The sequence below is a fragment of the Scatophagus argus genome, chromosome 3 (genome assembly GCF_020382885.2).
Source record: "Scatophagus argus isolate fScaArg1 chromosome 3, fScaArg1.pri, whole genome shotgun sequence".
In the NCBI taxonomy this organism is placed as follows: Eukaryota; Metazoa; Chordata; class Actinopteri; family Scatophagidae; genus Scatophagus; species Scatophagus argus.
The window spans coordinates 7,948,325-7,969,039 of NC_058495.1; the positions used below are offsets into that span (position 1 = coordinate 7,948,325).

Here is a 20,715-nt window from a genome sequence, read left to right on the forward strand (position 1 = left end):
TTAGAGTCCTTTGCCTTTTTCTCCATCGTATGCTGAAAGTTCATTTCACTCAAGTTGCACCTCAATGAATTTAAGCTAAATTATGTCTGATTTCACTGTAGCCATTGGTACAAATAGCTGTGTGGGAACTAACAGAGAATATGTGTGCCAATATAAAAAGAGAAGTACTCCAAATTTGTATTCAATGTGTCTATTACAAGATAAGAAATATAATTTTGAGAGAGCACCAAATTAATTCAAAGGTTCTCCCTTATCGTGATTTTAAGGCACTGAAACAAATAGCTGATTATATACTACTGACCAATCAGTTAATCAGCCAATTATTGAGGCATCAAATGATGCCAACAACCACAATAACTTCATCCCATGATTTATCACTGCCACAAAGCACACACTAAGTTGGCTATACACACAAACAGTACACACACATTGCGTCATTAGACCGATTTCAGCCCTGCATGAAAAAACGCAGCTCCTTTATTCAACACAGCTGGGGTGTCGAAGTTGAACCAGGCTCAATTTTTGTTGCTTCATGCGACGCTCGTTTTTTTAGCTAGTTAAAAAATTTGAGTGCAAGCACATATTCCTGGCAGTCTACTTATGCTGTTTTTCTACTGTTTAACTCACGACTATTGTGACAGGAGAATAAATAGTTGCTGCCACGGTAACTTTCCAGAGTTGTAGGATCCTGTCTGTGAGTGTTACCAACAAGACTGTGAGGCAAACACTTGCAAAGTAATCCAGCAGGAATGTGTTATTGCATGTATTCCATGGGCCATGGAGCACCTTACTGGATGATGCTGTGGTCCATTACAGCAAAAGTTGACTTAAAACTTTTTGCCCGATGACCCTGCCCTGCATTACTCTTACGTCATCTTGGGGATTTTCCATTTTTCTTTTAATGATTTTCTACAGATAAAATACACCATTATTTCGTCACCCTAGGCCTGTTTTCCAATTTTGCTTAAGTTATTGCTAATTCAGACACTATTATATATATATATTTATACTGTACTTACTTATCATCTTTGTAATGCAAAATCAGCTTGCTGCTGTGTGTTTGCATACTATATGGCTTCCTTGTAATGTAGCTGCTCAAGCCTCATGCAGCTGTTTGCCATTGTCTCTCTCCCTCTCTCAGTGTGTGTGTGTGTGTGTGTGTGTGTGTGTGTGAAAGAGAGAGAGAGAAAGAGAGAGAGAGAGAGAGATAAAGAGCAACAGAGTAAGAGAGTGTGTAGCATCTGTTTCTGTTCACACGCTCCCTCGCCAAACTTCCACTTTTAGAAAAAGTAAACAGCCTTTTCTAGAGAGGACAGAAAAAAGGGAAGAGGAGGAGGAAGAGAGGGAAGAGGGGAGAAGAAGAAGGAAAACGCTTAAGTCACTTGGAGAAATTCTACCTTAAAGACATTTTCATTGCTCATTGTGCTATTTAGGTAAATAAGAAGCATCGTGGCTTCAGCCATATATTTCCTGCACCAAGAAACCAGATTTGTAACTGACAGTAAACTCCATCCATCCATTCTAAGGTCCCATTAACATGACAATAGATGCCGATGCAGTCTGTCTATGGCTGCATGAAAGCCGTACAGAAGTGGTGCATGTGCTAAGAATGGCAGACTGCATCCGTAAAGGGGGACTAATGGGGAACCTCCATTTCAGTAAAAGGCTTATTAGGTCTGGATAGCTCGGCTTTCACACAACAGCAGCAATACAACAAAACAACACAAGGCTCTACTGATGTGGGTATGTAGCAGCAGGTAAAGAAAATAAAAAAAAAGACAAGTTAAAAGGCTTAACAAATGCAAATACACAAGATAGATTGTTTAAACTCCTTTGTGCCAAGGCTGCACAATTTTAGAAAATCAGTTGCAACAGTGTATGTATACCCATGATCCTGATGTATGTCCCAATCTATGCTTAATATTTTCATCAGCAGCTGTCTAGTGCAGCGAACATCCTGACTGAAATTGGAACACGTCACGTCATCCTGAAACAAAGTGTCTGAGGCAACATGCCACACCAGCACCACACGGTGCTGAGGAAAACAAAACCTCTGTTTGCAACACACTAGAATCATCTTCACAAGGCAATGCAACACACATAGTGAGAGCATTTTGTTCCCACCACTCACTGAGGAGTCTGAAGGCATTACCAGGGAGATGGGATTTCACTGAGAAAGTTGCTGCCAAATCAGTGTGAAGTGATGACATAGTGTTTCATAAATTTCATTGAAAAAAAGTTTAGTGTAGCTTTGTATTTTCCCAGCCACAGCTTCCTGCAGTCAGAAGCTTTCCCACTCCACACTGCATTAAGTCAGTCTTGTGTCTTGTCAGTGCTGTGTGCATGTGATACATGTGTCAGTGATGTGAATGTGGCCTTATCGGTTGTCAAGCTTGTCTGTCATCATACAGCATGAAAAGTGAGCCAGAACAACCACCAACTCTTGACTTCTTGACTAGTCAAAACGAAAATACGTAAAAACTTGCCAACAAAAGCTAACAGGCTTTGAGACCATCTCTGTGAATCTGTTTAAAAAGCAGTGCGATAAAAAAGCTGCAACTGGCACTTAAATTTTGCTTTGCAGTACCCTTGTCATTGTCGGCCTACAATCTTTTAATTGTGGATGACAAAAACAAAATCTACAGCTGAAAAAAAAGAGAAAGAGAAGTCAGGCTTAACAACTAATCAGATTGCTGATTAGGTAAATGACTTGACTGGCTAGAGTCAAGACTACCAGACACACAGCAAAAAAAAAAAAACATTTACTACTCCAGCCTATTTATAAAGTTATCACATACCGAAATGCCTCTCTTCTCTCCTTCTGGATTCAGATGAAAATGTCCCTTTTGATTAATTGTTCATGTTCTTACTTTTCCCACTCCCACAAACCCTGATCATTGCTGCCCCTCCCATCCCCCTTCTCTAACCATCTTACCATCATGTCTCCCCCTCCCTCTCCTTCCCCTCTTTTCCCTCCATCTGATCATTGTTCAGACTCTTGATGTTTGCTAATCTGATGCAGCCATAGATTTCCCCGTCTGATTTCACATGGCCACATTTTCCATTGCACATTTATCTAATAGGAACGCGTCATTTTCCAGGTCCATGTCTGTCTGGAGGACCATTTACTGTAAAAAAAACGAAACAAAAAAAAAAAAACAAACACACAGCTTGATATCAAGTAAGATACTTCTCTGTAGTAATCAAGCTAAAGTGCGGCTATTTTCTCTCTGTCTGCCGGGCCTGATGTGTGATAGGTCATGTAAACAAAAAACAGATTTTACTGTATGTGTTGGTTCTGGGCAGTGAAATTTAAAGATTAATATTGGAAGATGGCAAAGGGAAGGATGAGATTCCCGGAACATCACCCTCCCACCAGCACACTTTTGCATCTAGCCCATTTTAAATACGAAAAAATAGGACAAAAAAAATCTATTCTTCCTCCAGTTATTTTTGCAGTTTTACTCACCAAAAAGTGTGTATCCTTAAAATCTAATAAACTAGTGCATTAGCTTCCTCATTTTAAAGCCAGCACTGTTTACATTTGTTAACTACCTAGCAATTTTCTTCTCCCCTGTGTTTGTTACACATTTGTACATATTTTGTCATATCACAGCTACCTGGTGATCACATTATGCCCATGTGTACACAAACTAAACAAAACCCAGTCCCATTTATCACCACTGTCAAAAGTTCCACAGTGAACGTTTAAGCTGCAGCTTGCAAACCCCAGTAACTCCGTTTCTATGCAAATACGCTGGTTTGGTTGGGCTTGGTTTGACTCTATGCATCAGCTGAGCACAGTAGACATTTGCATCTCCTTTATAACAGGACTACCCACTTGAAGAAGCCTCTTTAATTAATTGCACGTATGTCTTGAGTCAGTTACATTTAAAGTCAGTGGCATTACGCTGATTACTATTTCACTTTGCCATGGGTTTTGGTTGCCAGATATTTATCATCATGGATTTTCATGCTGTTATAACTGAGCTTGGAATCTATAGCCTAGTGCTTGACAAACGGAGAGAGAGGATGACAAAGAGGAAGATTACTATTCATCCCTGAATGATGATAAAACCCATCTGATGTCATCACAAACCACTTTGGCACGCTCAATCAGGCTTTGACCTGACTACGGAGATGGTCCGTCACTGGCACAACTAAGAAGAATTTAGGACCTTTTAACTAGTGATGGAAACACAAATCAGTGCGGGAAAGTCTGACTTCCATGGGAAAAGCCCTAGAAATTGTTTCAGGGTAAAGCTTCCAATTCTGTGCCTCGGTGCCATCACTTATTATGTGGTTTGATACAGCACGTCACTGAATATGTTTGAAACCTTTGCTGTTTTACCTGTTCTAGCAGTTGTCTTCTCTGTCTTTTGTCAGTGCAATGCTACATTTCCTGTTGCATCGTGACATCACATCACATAATTTTCAATATATTTTTAAATGCAGTCCCTTTTTAGGACATTTCCAACAAGATCTGTCATTTTTGATGGTAGTTCAGATTGAAGGCCATACAGGGGGGGAATTATTCAAATGATCTACATTAGTTTGGACGTGGCCTAAGTTCAAAACTATATTAATTCCCTCAAGACTCATTCACTCCTCATACCAACGACATTAACAACAAATGGATGGCTGGTCAGGGGGGTCCCACGGTGATCTGACACAAAAAAACCAAGGACTGGTACTTCACCCCCTCCTGACATCCCACTAGCCCAAACATGCCTCCCCCTCCCCTGTTTCCCCACAGTCCACCAGCCCGCCCTTGCCCCCCTTCTGTCCTTCTACTCCATAACTATTGTGCCCTCCTTTTCAGGCATCCTCATATCACCCAAAACAAATGGGTCCCGTATTTTCCTCTCTCCTCCCCCTCCTTTCTCTTATTTTCTCTCTCTCGCTCTCTCTCTTTCTCTCCTTCACTCGGTGCCGATGAAAGGCAGGCATTGAGCCGGCAGTGGCATTCCAAAACCTCAGGCCTCGGCTCCAGTGTGTCTGGCTATTCAACACTGCTGGGAGCCATTAGTTTAAGTAAGGTCTGACCCGCCTACTCGCCCACGGAAAACCCTCAGATCTCCTGTTACACACTGCACACAGAGGGGAGACACACAGCTGCTCTTCGTATGCAACGAGTGTCTGTATGTGTAAAATGAAATGAAAAAACAGGACAGAGGCAAATAGAGATGAGTGAATATAAGAAGTGCAGATATGACAGAGAGAGAGAAAGGCATGCATGAGTGTGCACCCATAAGAGAGAGGGAAAGTCAGAGTTTATGTGCTGGTGTGAGAGGGAGAGCGAGAATGAGAGAGCGGCTACATGTGTGCTTAAAATTTATGAGTGGTGAGTCTCACGCTCACTTGGCTGCATCTTCCTAAAGTTTCCACACAGGGAGTCCAAGTGCGTAGCCAGACGCCAAACACTTCTCCCCAATAACTCTCCTTAAACGATATTCAACATCCACACACTCTCTCCAGATGCTCTCCTGTTTAACGTACGTACCAGAAATGTCGTCAGGGATATTCATCTATGGCAACAGTCAAATCCATAATGCAGCCTTTTTGCTAATTAGAAAATGATACCACAGATCAGAACTTTCTCCATGTTAGCAGCCTCACCCAATTGTCGGCACATAAACATAAATAGTTCTCATAAACAACTCCATATTTGGGGCGAAGTTGTGTTTCAGATGAGTGTGTGTGTTCGAACAAGCCCACACACAGATGTAACTTACGTACTGGACATCCCCCTCAGTACAACACACTGCGTTTTAGTGACAACAACGTATCTTGTTCGCGGCTGGCGAGTAAAAGGTTTGTGACTTTTCCACCTTTTGATGGAATTTAGGAAATTACTTAAGGTACAAAACTGAAATTTGTCAGTTGCATCACTGATATAATGAAGATCCATGTAGAGGGTGTCATAAAGTCATTTTGAGTGTAAAAATTAGTTCATAACTTTTCTCTACTAACATCAAAGGTGGCAAACTGCATATATTTAGCATTTAGTCTTATATGTGCCAGGCAACTATAAGCAACAAAATCTAGAAGAAAAAGCTGAAAAATTCCTTTAAATGCATCCAAAAGCCATGTTACACGTTAGTTAATCATTGACTCTGCATGTGGTTGCCTTCTGATGTTTGGCTGTCCCACTAATTGCCATTAACAAGAGTAATGAATCAAGCCTCGGAGGAGAGGAGAAGAAGAAGAAGAAATAACAGAACACAAAAGGATAGATACTGCTTTCTGTTTTGAAACTCATTACAATAAATGGCCTTACTTGTCGAGGTTACTGTGTCAGGAATGACTCCTGTCAAAGCCGCCACACTGATAAAGGCATATTGCCAGTGGACTGCCAAAGGGAAAGTTGTCTTTACGGAAAGGCAGGCAATGACAACAACCCCTGCAATATGTTACTTTATGCTGGACATTTTTGAGTGATGTGTGTGTGCTTCCTGCTACCAGCAATTGATTCTATTTAAACCTTCCGTCTCTCTTTTTCTCTCTCTAAGGCTGTAGGAGCAGCTGTGTTGTTCTCTTCCCTGGCGATGGCCACACCTGTGATCTGCAGGTGGTTCATCTGGCAGCAGAGCTGGGAACACCTGGCCAGGCAGAGAGATAGAGCCTGCAGGCTTTACTCTACGTGTGTGTTTGTGTGTGTGTTCGTGTGTCTAATAGTTTGGGGGATTTCTGAAGGGCTCAATTAAAGTTGAGGGAAAATAACGGCTTTCTTTGCACACACACACACACACACAGGCATGTGTCTGCATTTCCCAAGGTTAAGCCTCAGGGATGTTTGGGCTTGTCACTGTGTTGCAATACAATCTTCGATGTGAGTGTGTGTGTGTGTGTGTGTGTGTAATGGAGAGGTAGTGTATTTACAGTTTTACCAGCTCTAGTTTTTGTTCATTTCAAGACATAACACACCAAACCAACCTCCTCCTGCCTTCCCGGATGTCCCTGCTTTGTTTTTCAGACCAAATCATACCAATATCTCCTGACAAAACAACCAGGGACTGTGGCAGCACCTGCTTCGTTGTTGCTTTGCAGTCCCACCATGGGTATGACATCTTGCTACAGTGCTGTGCTCGGACAAACAGGCAAAGACAACAAGCAGAGACACCAGCTGAGGACAAGACACATAAACAACAGCACCCAGAACACATTCCACCCTGGGAGCAAGAGCAAACAGAGTGCAATGCAAGTTTACGTGTGCAGTGAAGAGAGCAGGTCCTGTTCTCTGACAGCACAAAGCCCAGCAGGAGTGAAATCAGAGAAGGGACAGATGAGGTGAACTTGACAAAAGTCATAAAACTCACAGAGGAGCTCGAGAGTGAGGTTGGTTTAGGCTAAGATCCTCTTCACTGCCTGATAAAGTGAGACTAGGCCAAGGCCACGTAGTCATTATCTGACAGGATGCGTTTCAGCTGATAAGTTATTCCAAAAAACAAATCCATGATTGCAATGTGTAGAAATATTACCGACAACAGTAGGAGTAATACAAATATATAATATATAAATAAATACTTAATAAAACTATCTGAAAAAAATAAGGAAATATGGCAAATGGAATGAGGAGGAAAAAAGAAGACTGGGTAATAGAAAGTATGATATTGCCTATTAAGTCAAACCATGAAATGAGACTCTTCAATGAGAGCTTATACTCAGTTGGATGTCAGCTTTCCTCTGGGCCATGACAGGCCAGCTGCAGTTAGACTCCCTGCATGGTGGCTGAGACAGCTGAGTGGGATAAAGACAGATAAATGGAAATGGAAAAAAGATTTGTAAACAGAAAGATTGCGGGGAAACAGAGAGGGATGGATGGAGGAGGCCGAATGTCAGGCAGACACAGGAGGTGAGAACGACGCACTGGAGTAACCCCGGAAGGCACGGAGAAAAGGGGGAACTGATGCTAACTGCTGTTTGTCTGAGCCAAGTGGGAAATGATGAAAGGAGGGTGAAAGGCATGAGGAATGGGAACAGAGAGACGGGGCATTAAGAAAACATAATGTCATGATAAGTTCTTTTCTTTTCTTTTTTTTTTTTTTGCCTGATCACTCTGATTCACTCTGAAGTGACTGGGCCCTTCTGTTCCCAGCCAATGTTCCTCCACTTAAAGTAGAAGACAGAATAAATGCCTGCACACAATCCTGGGACCTGCTTGCCGCGGTCCTGATAAAGAATATGTGATTTTTTTTTTTCTGTGATTATTTAAATGAAACACAGAAGAACACACAAAAGAAGCTTTAATCCCTTTTGGCTGAATGTTTCAAAAGCCATATGACAAATATGCAAAACCACTTTCAAACCCTGCAAGCTGCCTTTTTGCAATAGTCAAATGTGTCAAAGCAATGTTTACGCTACTTTGTGACACCTGAATACAGAGGCCACGGCGGTGCCTGGCGCTATAACAAAATGACAGTGTTAACAACGCTCAGGAGCCGAGCTGGGACCTGCAATCAAGAATAAAACGCACAGAGCTGGGTTATCTTTCAGAGGCGGAGAAATGATGTTTTGTCAGGAGGTGGGTGACCACGCACACTCTAATGGCCCTCGTCTCCTGTACGACTGAGCGTTTCTGAGGACTGTTATTGGCGAGTGATCCTCGGCACAAGATCACATCTGGATCCTATCGTCCCAGCCGCTCCGTGCAGTGCCGCACAGCAACAAGAAACAGCTGTGCAAAACTGGCTTCAATTAGCCTCACATTCTCCCTGACAGTTAATCCCTTTCTACTCTCCTTCTCTTGCTGTTTTTTTACTTTACTGTTTGGTCACTCCTTTTTTTCCCCCCAAAGCTTTGCTTCAGGTTGCCACAATGTCTGAACTAATAGACAGGGGAACGCAGTGTGCTGAATTGGAAACAGACAATGTGACAGAAAGCTCAAAGGTCTCACGAAACACAGAACATTACAAACCCTATCTGTTTGGAAAGAGTGATGGTGTTGTTTTCTGTTGTTTGGGATTTGTCACGAGGGAGGGAATCTGATGATAAGATACAGAGATTATATATTTATTTAATTTTCTGTCATTGGGTAATAAATGCTTCGCTATAATTAGGGTTCATTTAAATGTTAGTCTCCAATTTTCACAGCTTGTGATTCTTAACAGCAATTAAAGTCTGTTAAAATTGTCATTTGGTTGCATATTATTACTTAAGCAGAGGATGCCAGATCCTTTGTTGTGGTTCTCACATGTGGAGCGCCGGGCAACAAACTGACCCCATAAATTCAATGTTTAAACATTACTTTTCCCACTAAAACCACACTTAGCAAACACTTAAGTGTGATCCAGAAGTGCAGCACACTGAATATAATGTTGTCGCTCATGAGTCATTAATCAAACCCAGCCCTGCTCACATCAGTTCAAATGCACACCATCTTGACTCAGCTAAACTGCACCGGGGAATCCAGCTCAGATTGGTCCTGTGATAGGAAATGGGAGCCAGATTTTAGGTAAGGGAGCTGAGCTGATGGGCTTGATGAGCAAATCTGGAAGGTTCTGCAGTCATTGTAGCTCTGGGGCCTGAGTAAAATACTAACAGGTGGTAGTTCTGGTGGAAAAGACCCACGCAGAGACCAGAGGGAGTGAGAAGGATACTGGGCTCACAGCCTGACACACACAAACGCGCACCCAAGCACACACATAATACAAAAACACAAACACAGCCAAAGACATGCATGACACATAGCAACACACAGGAACAGGCGTTAGCAGCACAAAGAAAACAGACCAAAAAATAAAGAATGCATTTGCAGACCATTGCAATTTAAACATAAGTACCTGGAAAGACACTTCTCATGCATATGCAAACACATTCAGAGGCACACATGCACACAAACAACCCACAAAGACAAGTAGGGATGACTCAGAGAGGATCTGCAGGCACCTCTCTCTACCTCCAGCACAGGCACATTCTCCCACATGGCAAAACACAAAGGGCCCACGTCTGGCATCGCTAACAGCCCACTCAAGCCAAAACCAATTAGGTCTCTAATGCAAACCTGCAGGGCCCCTTTGTCGTTTATTTCCCCTTTTAATGTCAGAGGATTGGAATCTGACTCTATAACCCACCCCAAAGAAAAGAAAGAAAATGGCAAAAGGGGAAATTATCAGGGGGTTCCAAATTACCCACATGTTTTTGAGTAGGACTAATTGAATCAGGGGAGAATGTAAATGATTGACCAGTGTGAGCAATGTTTAGCCTACATGCTCCTTAACACATTTTCTCCCAGTGCACAGATAGCAACCCTGCCTCCCAGAGAGCTATGTAGCTTTCTGCATAACATCAAATTACTGCAAGTAAACAACAATAACAATAGCAGATTTTATCTGCTTTGGGCTTTAGTTGGAACCAAATTTTCTAAATCAGGACTTTCAAACCCAGAACCCATCGTGTTTATAGTTTTATATTTCAGTACCCCCTCTGCTGCCTCCTGGTGGTCACTGTAGCACCACCATCATCAGCATCATGGTCACTACCATCAGCATTACAGTCATGTCTTTGTCATGCTATTATTTGTTTCTATGTACTAAAAAAGTGGACCAATAGGAGTCGTTAGAGTGTCACGGTGACACACGGGGGCCTACAGTCGTGCTCCCTGGTCCTCGAGTCCCAACTTGCATTGCATGACTGTACTACTGACCCCTGATGTAAAGCAGGCAGAAAGAGCAGGCAAAAGGGGAAAAAAATCTCCTCCTGGCCTGGCAGCAGCTCCAGCCTGGTTTCACACCGCCTGGTGTTTTTGTCTTAAAAAGCTGTAAACTCCAGATGGCGTAAAGGAGAGAGAGAAAAAAAAAACTTTGCCTGGTGGATTAAGGGCTCCAAATCCTTCACTGAAAAGACACATAGACCAAAAGCTGCTATTCAATCAAATGGGAGCATAATAGCTGTCTTGTGGGGGCTATATAAGGGATAATGCGTCCAATAGAGTATGTGTTATGCATAGTTTATTCTCACTCTTTAATGGATCCTAATGAGCGTAAGATCTCAGCAGACAAAGGGATGACTGGGTTTTTGTTTGGTCATTACAATGATTTGATAGGATCTGAAGTAACACATTCAAATGTCTTTTCTGAAGACTTAGTCTGTTCTGGGAGATGAATCAGAAAATAATATGGAGGGGGGTTTTATTTCTGGCCACATTATGTAGCCTAGATAAAGCATAATTCTGCTAAAGTTTCATTACGAGGCAATTATTGTAATTATTATTGTAAAACACAAAAATGAGATCATTATATGGACCATATATGGAGTCATCTGCAGCATAGTGTATGGTGTGCAGGTGGGAATACACACAGCCTACCTGTAGACAAATGATGCTGTTTTAACTCTAACTCAACATGTTAAGAATAATTCAAAGCCTACTCACAATTTAAAACACTCGGCATTCCGACCATGCTCCTGGTGTTTTGGAGTTCTCTTCTTTCGGACAGCAGGATGGCTGACGCGATCAGTCTTTTTGAACTCCCTCAGTTTCTCTACGGGACGAAAACACTTTTCAAAACGCTTTTGAATCACATTAGGCTGGAACCAAACCTGCTGGAGACGATCGATGCGGATCACACAGGAACCAGGTCCCTGTTCTCAGTGTAAGAGAGAATATTCGTGTGGGCGGTACTAATTTAACCAGAAAGCGGATAACGCTGCGCTACAGCGGGGAAACGCTGTCTCAGTTATGACTGAGTCCGAGAGGCAACAAGAGGACACCAGAGCTCACATCATATAATCCTCACAGCAGACACACTCCTACTGCCTTGAGCAAAGTCGTTTATGACCTCGACTTGTATTGATTCTGTTTTTCATAGCCTAAATCTGTAGCCTGGAATGACACCACAAATTGTAATTGAAACAAGGAGAGGGACAGCCCGATGAAACTAAAAATGATGGATTGTATTTGATCATATGTAGCCTTAAGGAATGAGTTCGTGTTTCACTTTAAAATGCTGAACAGTGTAACCCTGCTTAAAATCAGAGACAAACAGTTGGCTGCTCGGTGTGTCTGAGAGAGCGTGCTGAGCTTTGTAACACTGAAACCTGCACTGACACTCTGACTCCGTCCAGAGTCTGACAACTTCTTCTTCTTTACAAGCATTGGCTGAGAAGGTTGTGAGCTATACCACCCCCCAACACACACACACACACACATAATCACAATCACATCCACACCATCATCTTTCCACCCCCCCTCCCCTCGAGCCACCCACATATGCCACACGCTCCTGTCCCCCCCCCCCCCCCCCACCCCGCCCCATCCTTTACTCCTGCCAGGCTGCCACCTGCTCTCTGCAGCATGCTGCACAGCTGCTCTGCTACAATAACAAATTAAGGTCCACCGTGGCAGGCAGGAGTCATTACCCACAGCTCCTGCTATGGATGAGCCAAGGAGCCATCAGCAACCGCCTCTGTGTGTGGGGAACACCATGTACCCCCCCCCTGCACACACACACACCACCTTCTTGTGTAAAGCAAGGGGCCAAGGGCCGCTAATTGTTGTGATGAGGAGCAGAGGATCAGGGGTTGCTACAGTTTGGGGACACACAAGCCAAGAGTCACCACTTGCTGTGTCACTGTCAGGAGCAAGTCATGTGCCGCAGACAGTGCTGTTTGCATAAACAATGACAGAAGTAGAAGAGACATATCACACCCTGAATCCAGAATAATTTATTGTTATTTCACACAAATTGCTAACTTTCAGATTCAAATATTGCTTTCCTGTGGTTATGTTCTTTTCCAAGGTGATAGAAAATATTATGTTCTTGTCAGTCATTCTGCAGTAACACTGTGCAGCTAAAACTAGTTTTGAGTTGCCAATACCCCGCATTAGACTTTTGTAATTAATTTATTCATTTGCTTGACAAATACAGTGAAAGCCTTAATTGACATGTAAAGCATGAACCACATCAGAAAAAAAAATTAATTTTTGGTTTGTTAATGACTAGACAGCAGCGTACTACTATCTTACTGAAAAGGGGAGAGTCTGTAGCTCCACATTATCACCCGCATAGCCTCCGACAGGTGTATTCAGTGAATGGAAGAACACAAGACACAACAAAGAGAAGAATACAATGTAACTGTGATACCTTGAATAAACTGTTTGACAGCTTGTTCTTCTTCTCAAAATGTATTAGATCATTGACTACTACCTCTGAGTCAGGACATTTACTCCACCCAGGGTTTTAAACATTTATTGCATCTATGACATGCATTTTATTTTGCCATTATGTCTTTCTGCTTGTGATATTGGAACAAATTTGTGCAAGAATCAAACTGTCTCTGTGTTCACAAAACTTCCTCTAGAGCTTTTAGATACAAAACTTTAAATTGAATACAACTTACACTGAAAGGAAAATTTCCATTATATTTAATGGAAGTGAAAAGCTTGTTGATGTTGAAGGAGATGCACTGTAACAGTGTATAGAATATGGGACTTTAAAGTTATTTCTGTGCACACAGGAGCAAAAAATGTATGTATCATTATCTTTCACCTTTTATTATTCAGTTGGTGTAACTTAAATCAGCATGTGCAGTACGTATCCACTGAATACTCATACAATGAATCAATCCACACTAAACCTTTGACAGTGACAACAATGTCCTATCCAGCTCATCTTGTCAACCAGCTCTGTGACAGGTTAACAAAGGGATGACTAGTCAGTTAGCAGGAGGCTGAAGTCAAAAAAGAAACAGGCTCAGACGGAGGTGGGATTTGACGTGGTCATTATGGTCCCTCTGTGTGACAGCTGGCCATTGCCCCCCCCTTGATCTCCTTTCAGCGTCTTTGTCACAGCCCCTTTAATCACACCAACAGGACTGTTACACTGCAAATCAGCTGGCCTGACCTACTGACTCGGTGTCTGAACATCAATATCAATAATAATGAATATTTTAAGACCTCAGCTCAGTGTTTTGGCTCTCTGTTACTTTCATGTTTTGGTTCATCCTTTGCTTTCTAAAAACCCATTGTGAGCTAGCTAAGCAGCACCTAACGGCAGAAAGACAAAGTTAGCAACTAGTAGCTGGTATAGCCTATGTAATAGAACAATAGGACATGGACATTTTCCTCTGGAGTTAGAGAAGACCAAAAAACACAGCTAAAAACTTGGATATTGGAGGTACATTCATCCAGTGGACAGAACCACAGCAAACTGAATGCTAATGTTGTCCCTTATCTGTTGGCTTTGTAAGTTGCCACCTCTTTGTTATTTTTACCACATCAGCTTGGAAAGGGACATAACATGTCACAGTTGTTCGCAAAACTCACATCACCAAACATCAGTTACTGCAGGTTTTAACTGAACAAAACAGCAACATTTCAGTTCGAAATCAATCAGTTTAAATAAAATTGCTATGACCTCTGAATTTGGTGTTCGACTTTGATGAACGTTGACCATTTGCACACCATTTTGATATTGCTAACGCTTGAGGAAGAGAAGTTAACTTGATTCTAAAAATCGAGGTAGCCATGATATGTCACACCACCTGCAAATACGCTATGTCACCAAGCTTCAACTGCCACCTATTTTATTAGATTATGCTGTACTATTTTCTGGTGTGATGGACACTAAAAGACTAGGAATATATTATCTTCTCTGCGTATGGTCACATGCCATAGAGAACCTGCTGGACTGTCTCCCACTGGCCCCACATGTGTCCTCCTCAACCTCAGGAGGGCCTGGCTGCCCCTTCGCTCTACTCAGTCTGCTGAGTTAAGTAATCTCTGCCTTGTTGCAATCTGGCAGTTCATCAACACTGTTAAAAGATGTCATGAATACATAAACCCACACATTTAAAACACACATATCTGCTGTACAGTGGTTGACCTGACATGTTATTAATCCCTATTAGGGAATTAGGGAATTTTTTTTCTAATTGTTTGCTCCTTCACTTCACTGTACTGAATCAAGAAGGGGCAAGTCATTAGCTAGGACTGTTTACCCTACTTTCTCAGCAGTCGTGCCATCTGCGTGAGCTCTGCAGGTTGCATAAGGCCTTGCAGATATGACACCTCCACAAAACCTGTTCGCTTTTATCCATTGTTTCAGTCTGTTCTTTCCAATATTATCTTTTCTCTCTCCTGTGCCATCTTTCTTAATTGCTCTGCTTGGCTGTTCATGATTTCACTCTCTTCGTCAATTATCATATCATGATTTATTTCTCCTCACATATTGCACATCTCCTTCATTTTTGATTATGTACATCTTTTTGCTCCTCTCCTCTCCTTTCCTTTCCTCTCCCCTCCTCTCCTCTCCTCTTGTCATCCCCAACAGCTGACAGACCAGACCCTGCCTGGTGGTGACACTTCACCCACGCCGACCCGAGCCAGATCAGTAGTCCATGTGGGAGCCAGAGCCAGGGCCAAGGCCATGGTTTCTGCAGGGGGGGGTTGCTACCGAGGCCAGCAAGATGGCCCTAGTCATCATAATCATTCATTGCCTGCTGGTCCTTCTGTCCTCTCCCTCCTCCCATTCCTCCTGTTTTTTTGTCCTCCTCATGTCGGGGCCACACGGCACACGTATCAGCTGAGCCCAGGATGGTCGGAGTCAATGGGGTCATGCGGCAGACGCCTGGTTAATTCTCCTGAGGCTGCAAAGTCCTCATATCATCTCATACAACTGAAATACACAGATAGATGCAAAAACATGTATTCTCACTGATACACAGAATTCATAGCACCAAATGAGTCAGTCTCTGCAGACTGTAGATGATATTGTCAGAGCCAAATTGTAGGGAGGTTTGATGAGGTTGATGGGACACTGAGTCTGTCAGACAAACAGATAGATCAGCATTGAGAAGGAGGAGGGGAAGATTAGAAACACATGACCAGATGGAGAGAGAGATAGCCCTATTATGTAGATCCTGTCTCCTCTCCTCCGTTTGGATCCCTCATGCATATATACCTTTACATTATTCAGTAGGTTATAATGAGAGCAACTGAAAGTGGTGGGGGTTTAAAAAATGGTTGCTGGGTGCTTTCGACGGCAGAGGGTGGGCCACAGGTGTACAACCCTGAGACTTATTCTTCTGTTTGACCTCTCATTATCACCCCTGAGTTCTCATTTGTTTTAATCCTATGTCCTCGGGTGTTTAGGGAGCAGCGTGGTGTGTCTGTCTACCGCAGTCTGTTCACCACGCAGTCTGTCATTCATATTTTGAAAATAAATTATTCCATATTTTTTAATCTATTATTGTCTGCTCATCTGTTTGTCTGTTTCTTGGGCTGTCCATCTGTGTTTCTGTGTTTTGCCCCATTTTCCATCTCTTCCTCAACTCTTTGTTCATTTTTACCACATTTTCAATGAAAGGTTTTATGCTGTTTTTGTGCTTATCAATGGCCTGATTTACAGCTGCTCCTCACTCACCTGCATGTTCGATTGAAATTTTTTTTAAAACCCTGTCACATCTGCACATCTCTCATCTCCCTCTCAACCTTTTCATCTTGTGTTTGTGATTAGTTATCTATCAATCCACCAGCCTGTTCTGGATGGCCTGTACAGGAGTAATCTGGTTTGTTATTACAGAGGAACAGGTGGGGCAGGCTAACAGTCCATGCAGGCTGGAATCACACACACACACACACACACACAGGCTGCAGGGAGGCAGGCAGTCAGCCGCTCAGACACTGGTCCATATGGTAGACCTCTGGAGCTGTTGCCCTTTGCAGAGTAGGGGAGGGATAGATGCAGGGATGCAGAGATGGTTGGAGGATGGCAGGGGCAGGAGGAAGCAGAGGGAGGTGGGGGGAGGCTGAAATTAATCAGCAGGCCATCCCAACTGTCCACTGTCTTTGGGGAGTTGAGACATGCAGTCTGATTGAACTGGGGGTGTGGGGATGGAAAGTTGGGGGTTGGAGTGTGTTTTTGTTGCATTGTTTTGAATTTTGATATTTCATTTGGTTTTATTTACTTACCTTTAGCTTTTAGCTTTAGAGCACCCATTGCATTAGAGTGAGCACATTCTACAACCCTTCATATTTGCACAAATAAATGATCATTTTTAAAATAGTAAAATAAAAACAGACATGAATCAAACAATTATATATAATTCATAATATTTTCTACAAGTTTTTGCTTATCCTTCAAGTAAAAATCATAAAGTAACCAGTGACTACAGCTGTCAAATAAATGCAACTGAGTAAAAAGCATCATATTTCCCTCTGAAATGTAGTAGAGTGGGAAATATAAAGTAACAGGAAATTAAAATACATAAGTAACAGTGCCTAAAAACGTACATAATCTAGTACCTTACCAGACAATATATTACTTTCCATTGCTTGATTTTTAACAGTATTAATTTTCACAGACAAAGCACAGTGTAACTCTCTATTGTGTAATAGTATTGCAAATCAAATACTTTGACAACTAGACATTTTTGCTGTATTGGCTGTGTATCCCACAGCACAGCTGGAGCCATTTATCAATACGGGACAATGTGTATCAAGAGCTACAAATCATGTTCATACAGTATGGATACAAACACTTTCAAACACCCTTGAAGCCAAAAGTCAGCACTTTATTGTCTGATCTCAAGTAAAACATGCTGGAGAGCAGCCAAAACACAATTATGGAAGAGTTATGGAAGGGATCGTACATATGTTTCCATATGACAAACAACTTTTCAGTATTATGGCCACATCACTTCCAAACTACAAATGTATTTTCTACAAGACGATTCTTTTGTGTGTGAGAACCCCACGAATCCTGCTGTTCCATTCACTGAAGCTGCTCCTGCAAAAGATAAGCTGGCCACCTGTCGTTCCCATCACAAAGGAACAGACTGACAGATGTATAGACAGGGGGTCAGATGGTCAAACACTTTGTCATAATGGTAAACATCATTAGGTAGATGCACTGTTGTTGAAGTCTTATTCATCCTTACTGAGCTGTTTGTGTGTTGTGCTAAACAGTACATCCAAGTGTTTCTGCCTGAGCAAAGAGTTGTACAACAGTGGTGAACGTTTATGGGTTGATAGGGAGACATGTCAATAGCTTAAATGTTAAAAATAAATATTTCCTCAGTCAATTGTCTAGAGCGTTCACCACAATATCACCCCATCTTGAATGTTGTGAGGGACAGTCTGTCTAAATATTAAAGTGACTTTGTGGCCACTATTGGAACATAAACTGAGTTTGATCAAAGAACAAAAGAAGTCAGTTTTTGCATGTGAACTGCTGCACAGTATTCAGCACAAGATTTATATCCGAAATACTTATAAAGATCTATTTATTAGTATCAGGCTTTAAATCAATTAAACCACCTGTTTAATCAAGTACTTAATCTCTAAAAACTGTGTTGTCAGATGATAGCCGTAAGGTTCCAAGATTCAGCTATCAGCAACAAAAAAATGCCAAATGCTTACGCAGTCTATATTATCAGACACATTAATAGTACACATTGGTAAACATGCTGTAAAACACAATTAAAAACACTTTCAAAGTCTTAAAATCCTGCAGTAGGATATTTTCTAAATCAATATTCCTTTAAAACCTGCCTTACTGGAGCTCAATGCAGAGATGTGTGTTTAGACATGTTGTCATTTTCATTGGACATAAGGTAGGACACATAAACTGTGCTGCATTCAATCCTGGGACAGATTGAGGTGGTGTCATGTTAGTTGATGACATAGTATTTTTACAGTTAAAGTTAAAATCAACAGAATATTGTATCTATGACATATGACATATATTCTTATAAAGCAGTGAAAATGTGTGTCTTAACAATATCAAATCGAAAATAAAGTTTTAGAGCAAAAGGGAGAAATGATGCTGACAGAAAGTCAGCACACTGTCATTCAGAAATCTTAAAAGTCTTATATCCTGCCAAATATCTGTTTCAAACTAGAAAAGTGCCCTTGTTTAGCAAGCTGTTTCAATTAGTAGGTTTAGAAGTAATGGAGCCATTCAGTCACTAGAGGGAGACAGAGGATTGGGAAGCAACCTGTCAAAAGCCTGCCCTGCATTGAGAAGAATATCCAGTTTGTAGTTTGTGCTTTATGTTCAATGGATACATGTGATCCAGCTACAGAAAAATATACTACAACACAGTGTATACAAAACATTAACAATTATAAATTAATGCAGCAGTTTGGTTGGTGTATGTATCTGCTCAGCTGCTTTTATGTTAGAAGGAGGTTTCATTAACAGATGAACATCTTTATACCATCTGCATGGGTTGAGAGCAATTTTCAGTAAATGTTCCGAACTTGTTTTCATTAAGGGAGCAATTACCCCTCACCAACCCACCCGGAAGAGTGTTTTCTAAAATTGGGTGCTGCAGCTTGTTTGCTATTTCACCTGTTGTGAAGCAGATGCAACACAGGCTGCCACACACACACACACACACACACACACAGCTAAGGGGCCTGCAGATTACTTGCAGATGCAATAGAGCATAGGAAATGTGGACTGCTTCATCAGCTTGTTTTAGTGACTCATGCATGTTCTTAATGTCTACTCTGCACAATTAAGTGCCCTTCTGCTGAGTCACCACGGCAGCAGTACTTATCCATGTTGAGTTGGAGTCAGGACCAAATGGCTTGGTCATAGTGTACTACTGCTGAAATCATCATATTTAGCTGCAATTTCAGTGATTTTTCAGTGTTATTCCACATTGTTTCAAATACCGATGACTGAAAAAAGCAAAGTTTACAACTACAGGTTTGGACAGAGTTGTTTGTGCATGTCGGAAGCATAATCTTTGCAAATAAACTTGTGGATTGAAAGTAAATTGAACTCTTAGATCAGACTGATGGAAGGTGGAAGAAAACTGGAAAACAATCATAACAGAGACAGACAGAAACTGAAAAACTGAGGTCCCACGGGATGACAGAAATCTTCACCATCTATGCCATATGTAGAACATTTTTTCCTATACTCTGTAACATTTGCATTTCAGGAATGGGTATAGCCACAGTGTGAAACAAATTATTCACTCAACAGTGAAATTCTTAGCCAATAATATCACATATATTTCTTACATAAGTCTTTTTCCTCACTCTTTTTGAAATTCCCAGCCGGCACATCAGGTCCTTTGGTTTTAGGGCCAGTATTGATTAAGCTTTGTCAGTGCTCATATACTGTGCTGCCAGCTCATTTGGTGCCTACCGGAGGGAAGCTCTGAGCTTAACATCTTTTAGAGAACATCATGCTTGTGTGTCTGCCTTTTAGTAAGATTTTGCTGCGTATTGACTGGATGGTTTATTTTCCGCAAGCGGTTTAACTAAAGAGGAGTTGTCGCCATAGCTCAATCGTGATACTTATGCACTAGTGTCATTGTCATCTGCTCTTTCGAGACAAAATCAACCATTTTTCTTTGTGAGTTATATTTTGAATGAGAAAATGTTCGTCTTTGCTTTCAGGTGAGGGATTCATGCAGAAACGTGGTATAATCTGGTTTCTTTACTGTGTTGTTAACATCACACTTATTGTAAGCATGTTTTCTGTCAGCAGAGTTCAAAGTGAAGACGACTTAAGGATTTCATGTCTGATAGGAGCTCTGTCCACAGGAAAGGCTGTGGCCTGGGAAGCACTATTGATCTTGTTTTCGTCATGACAGGACGTCTCTATAAATCAGTGTAATGGTTTTGAGTTTGTTGGGCACATTGCAAATTACATCTGTGATCTGAGCCAGTGATCCAATGTGCTTTAAATAAATAAATAAATGAGTGAATCAAAACATAATTATATGTGACTTGACGGCACACAGTTCATTAATGGG

At 41.7% G+C, this 20,715-nt stretch overlaps 1 protein-coding gene across 1 annotated transcript in view; it reads right to left on the bottom strand.

Annotated features, from left to right (window-relative positions):
- Positions 1–11,584, bottom strand: part of cbfa2t2 (CBFA2/RUNX1 partner transcriptional co-repressor 2) — a 34,771-nt gene extending 23,187 nt beyond the window's left edge. The window contains exon 1 of the mRNA XM_046383183.1: positions 11,372–11,584. Coding sequence (XP_046239139.1) covers positions 11,372–11,399 — 28 coding nt within the window. The 5' untranslated portion in view covers positions 11,400–11,584. The remainder of the gene's footprint in view (positions 1–11,371) is intronic.
- Positions 11,585–20,715: the final 9,131 nt, after the last annotated feature.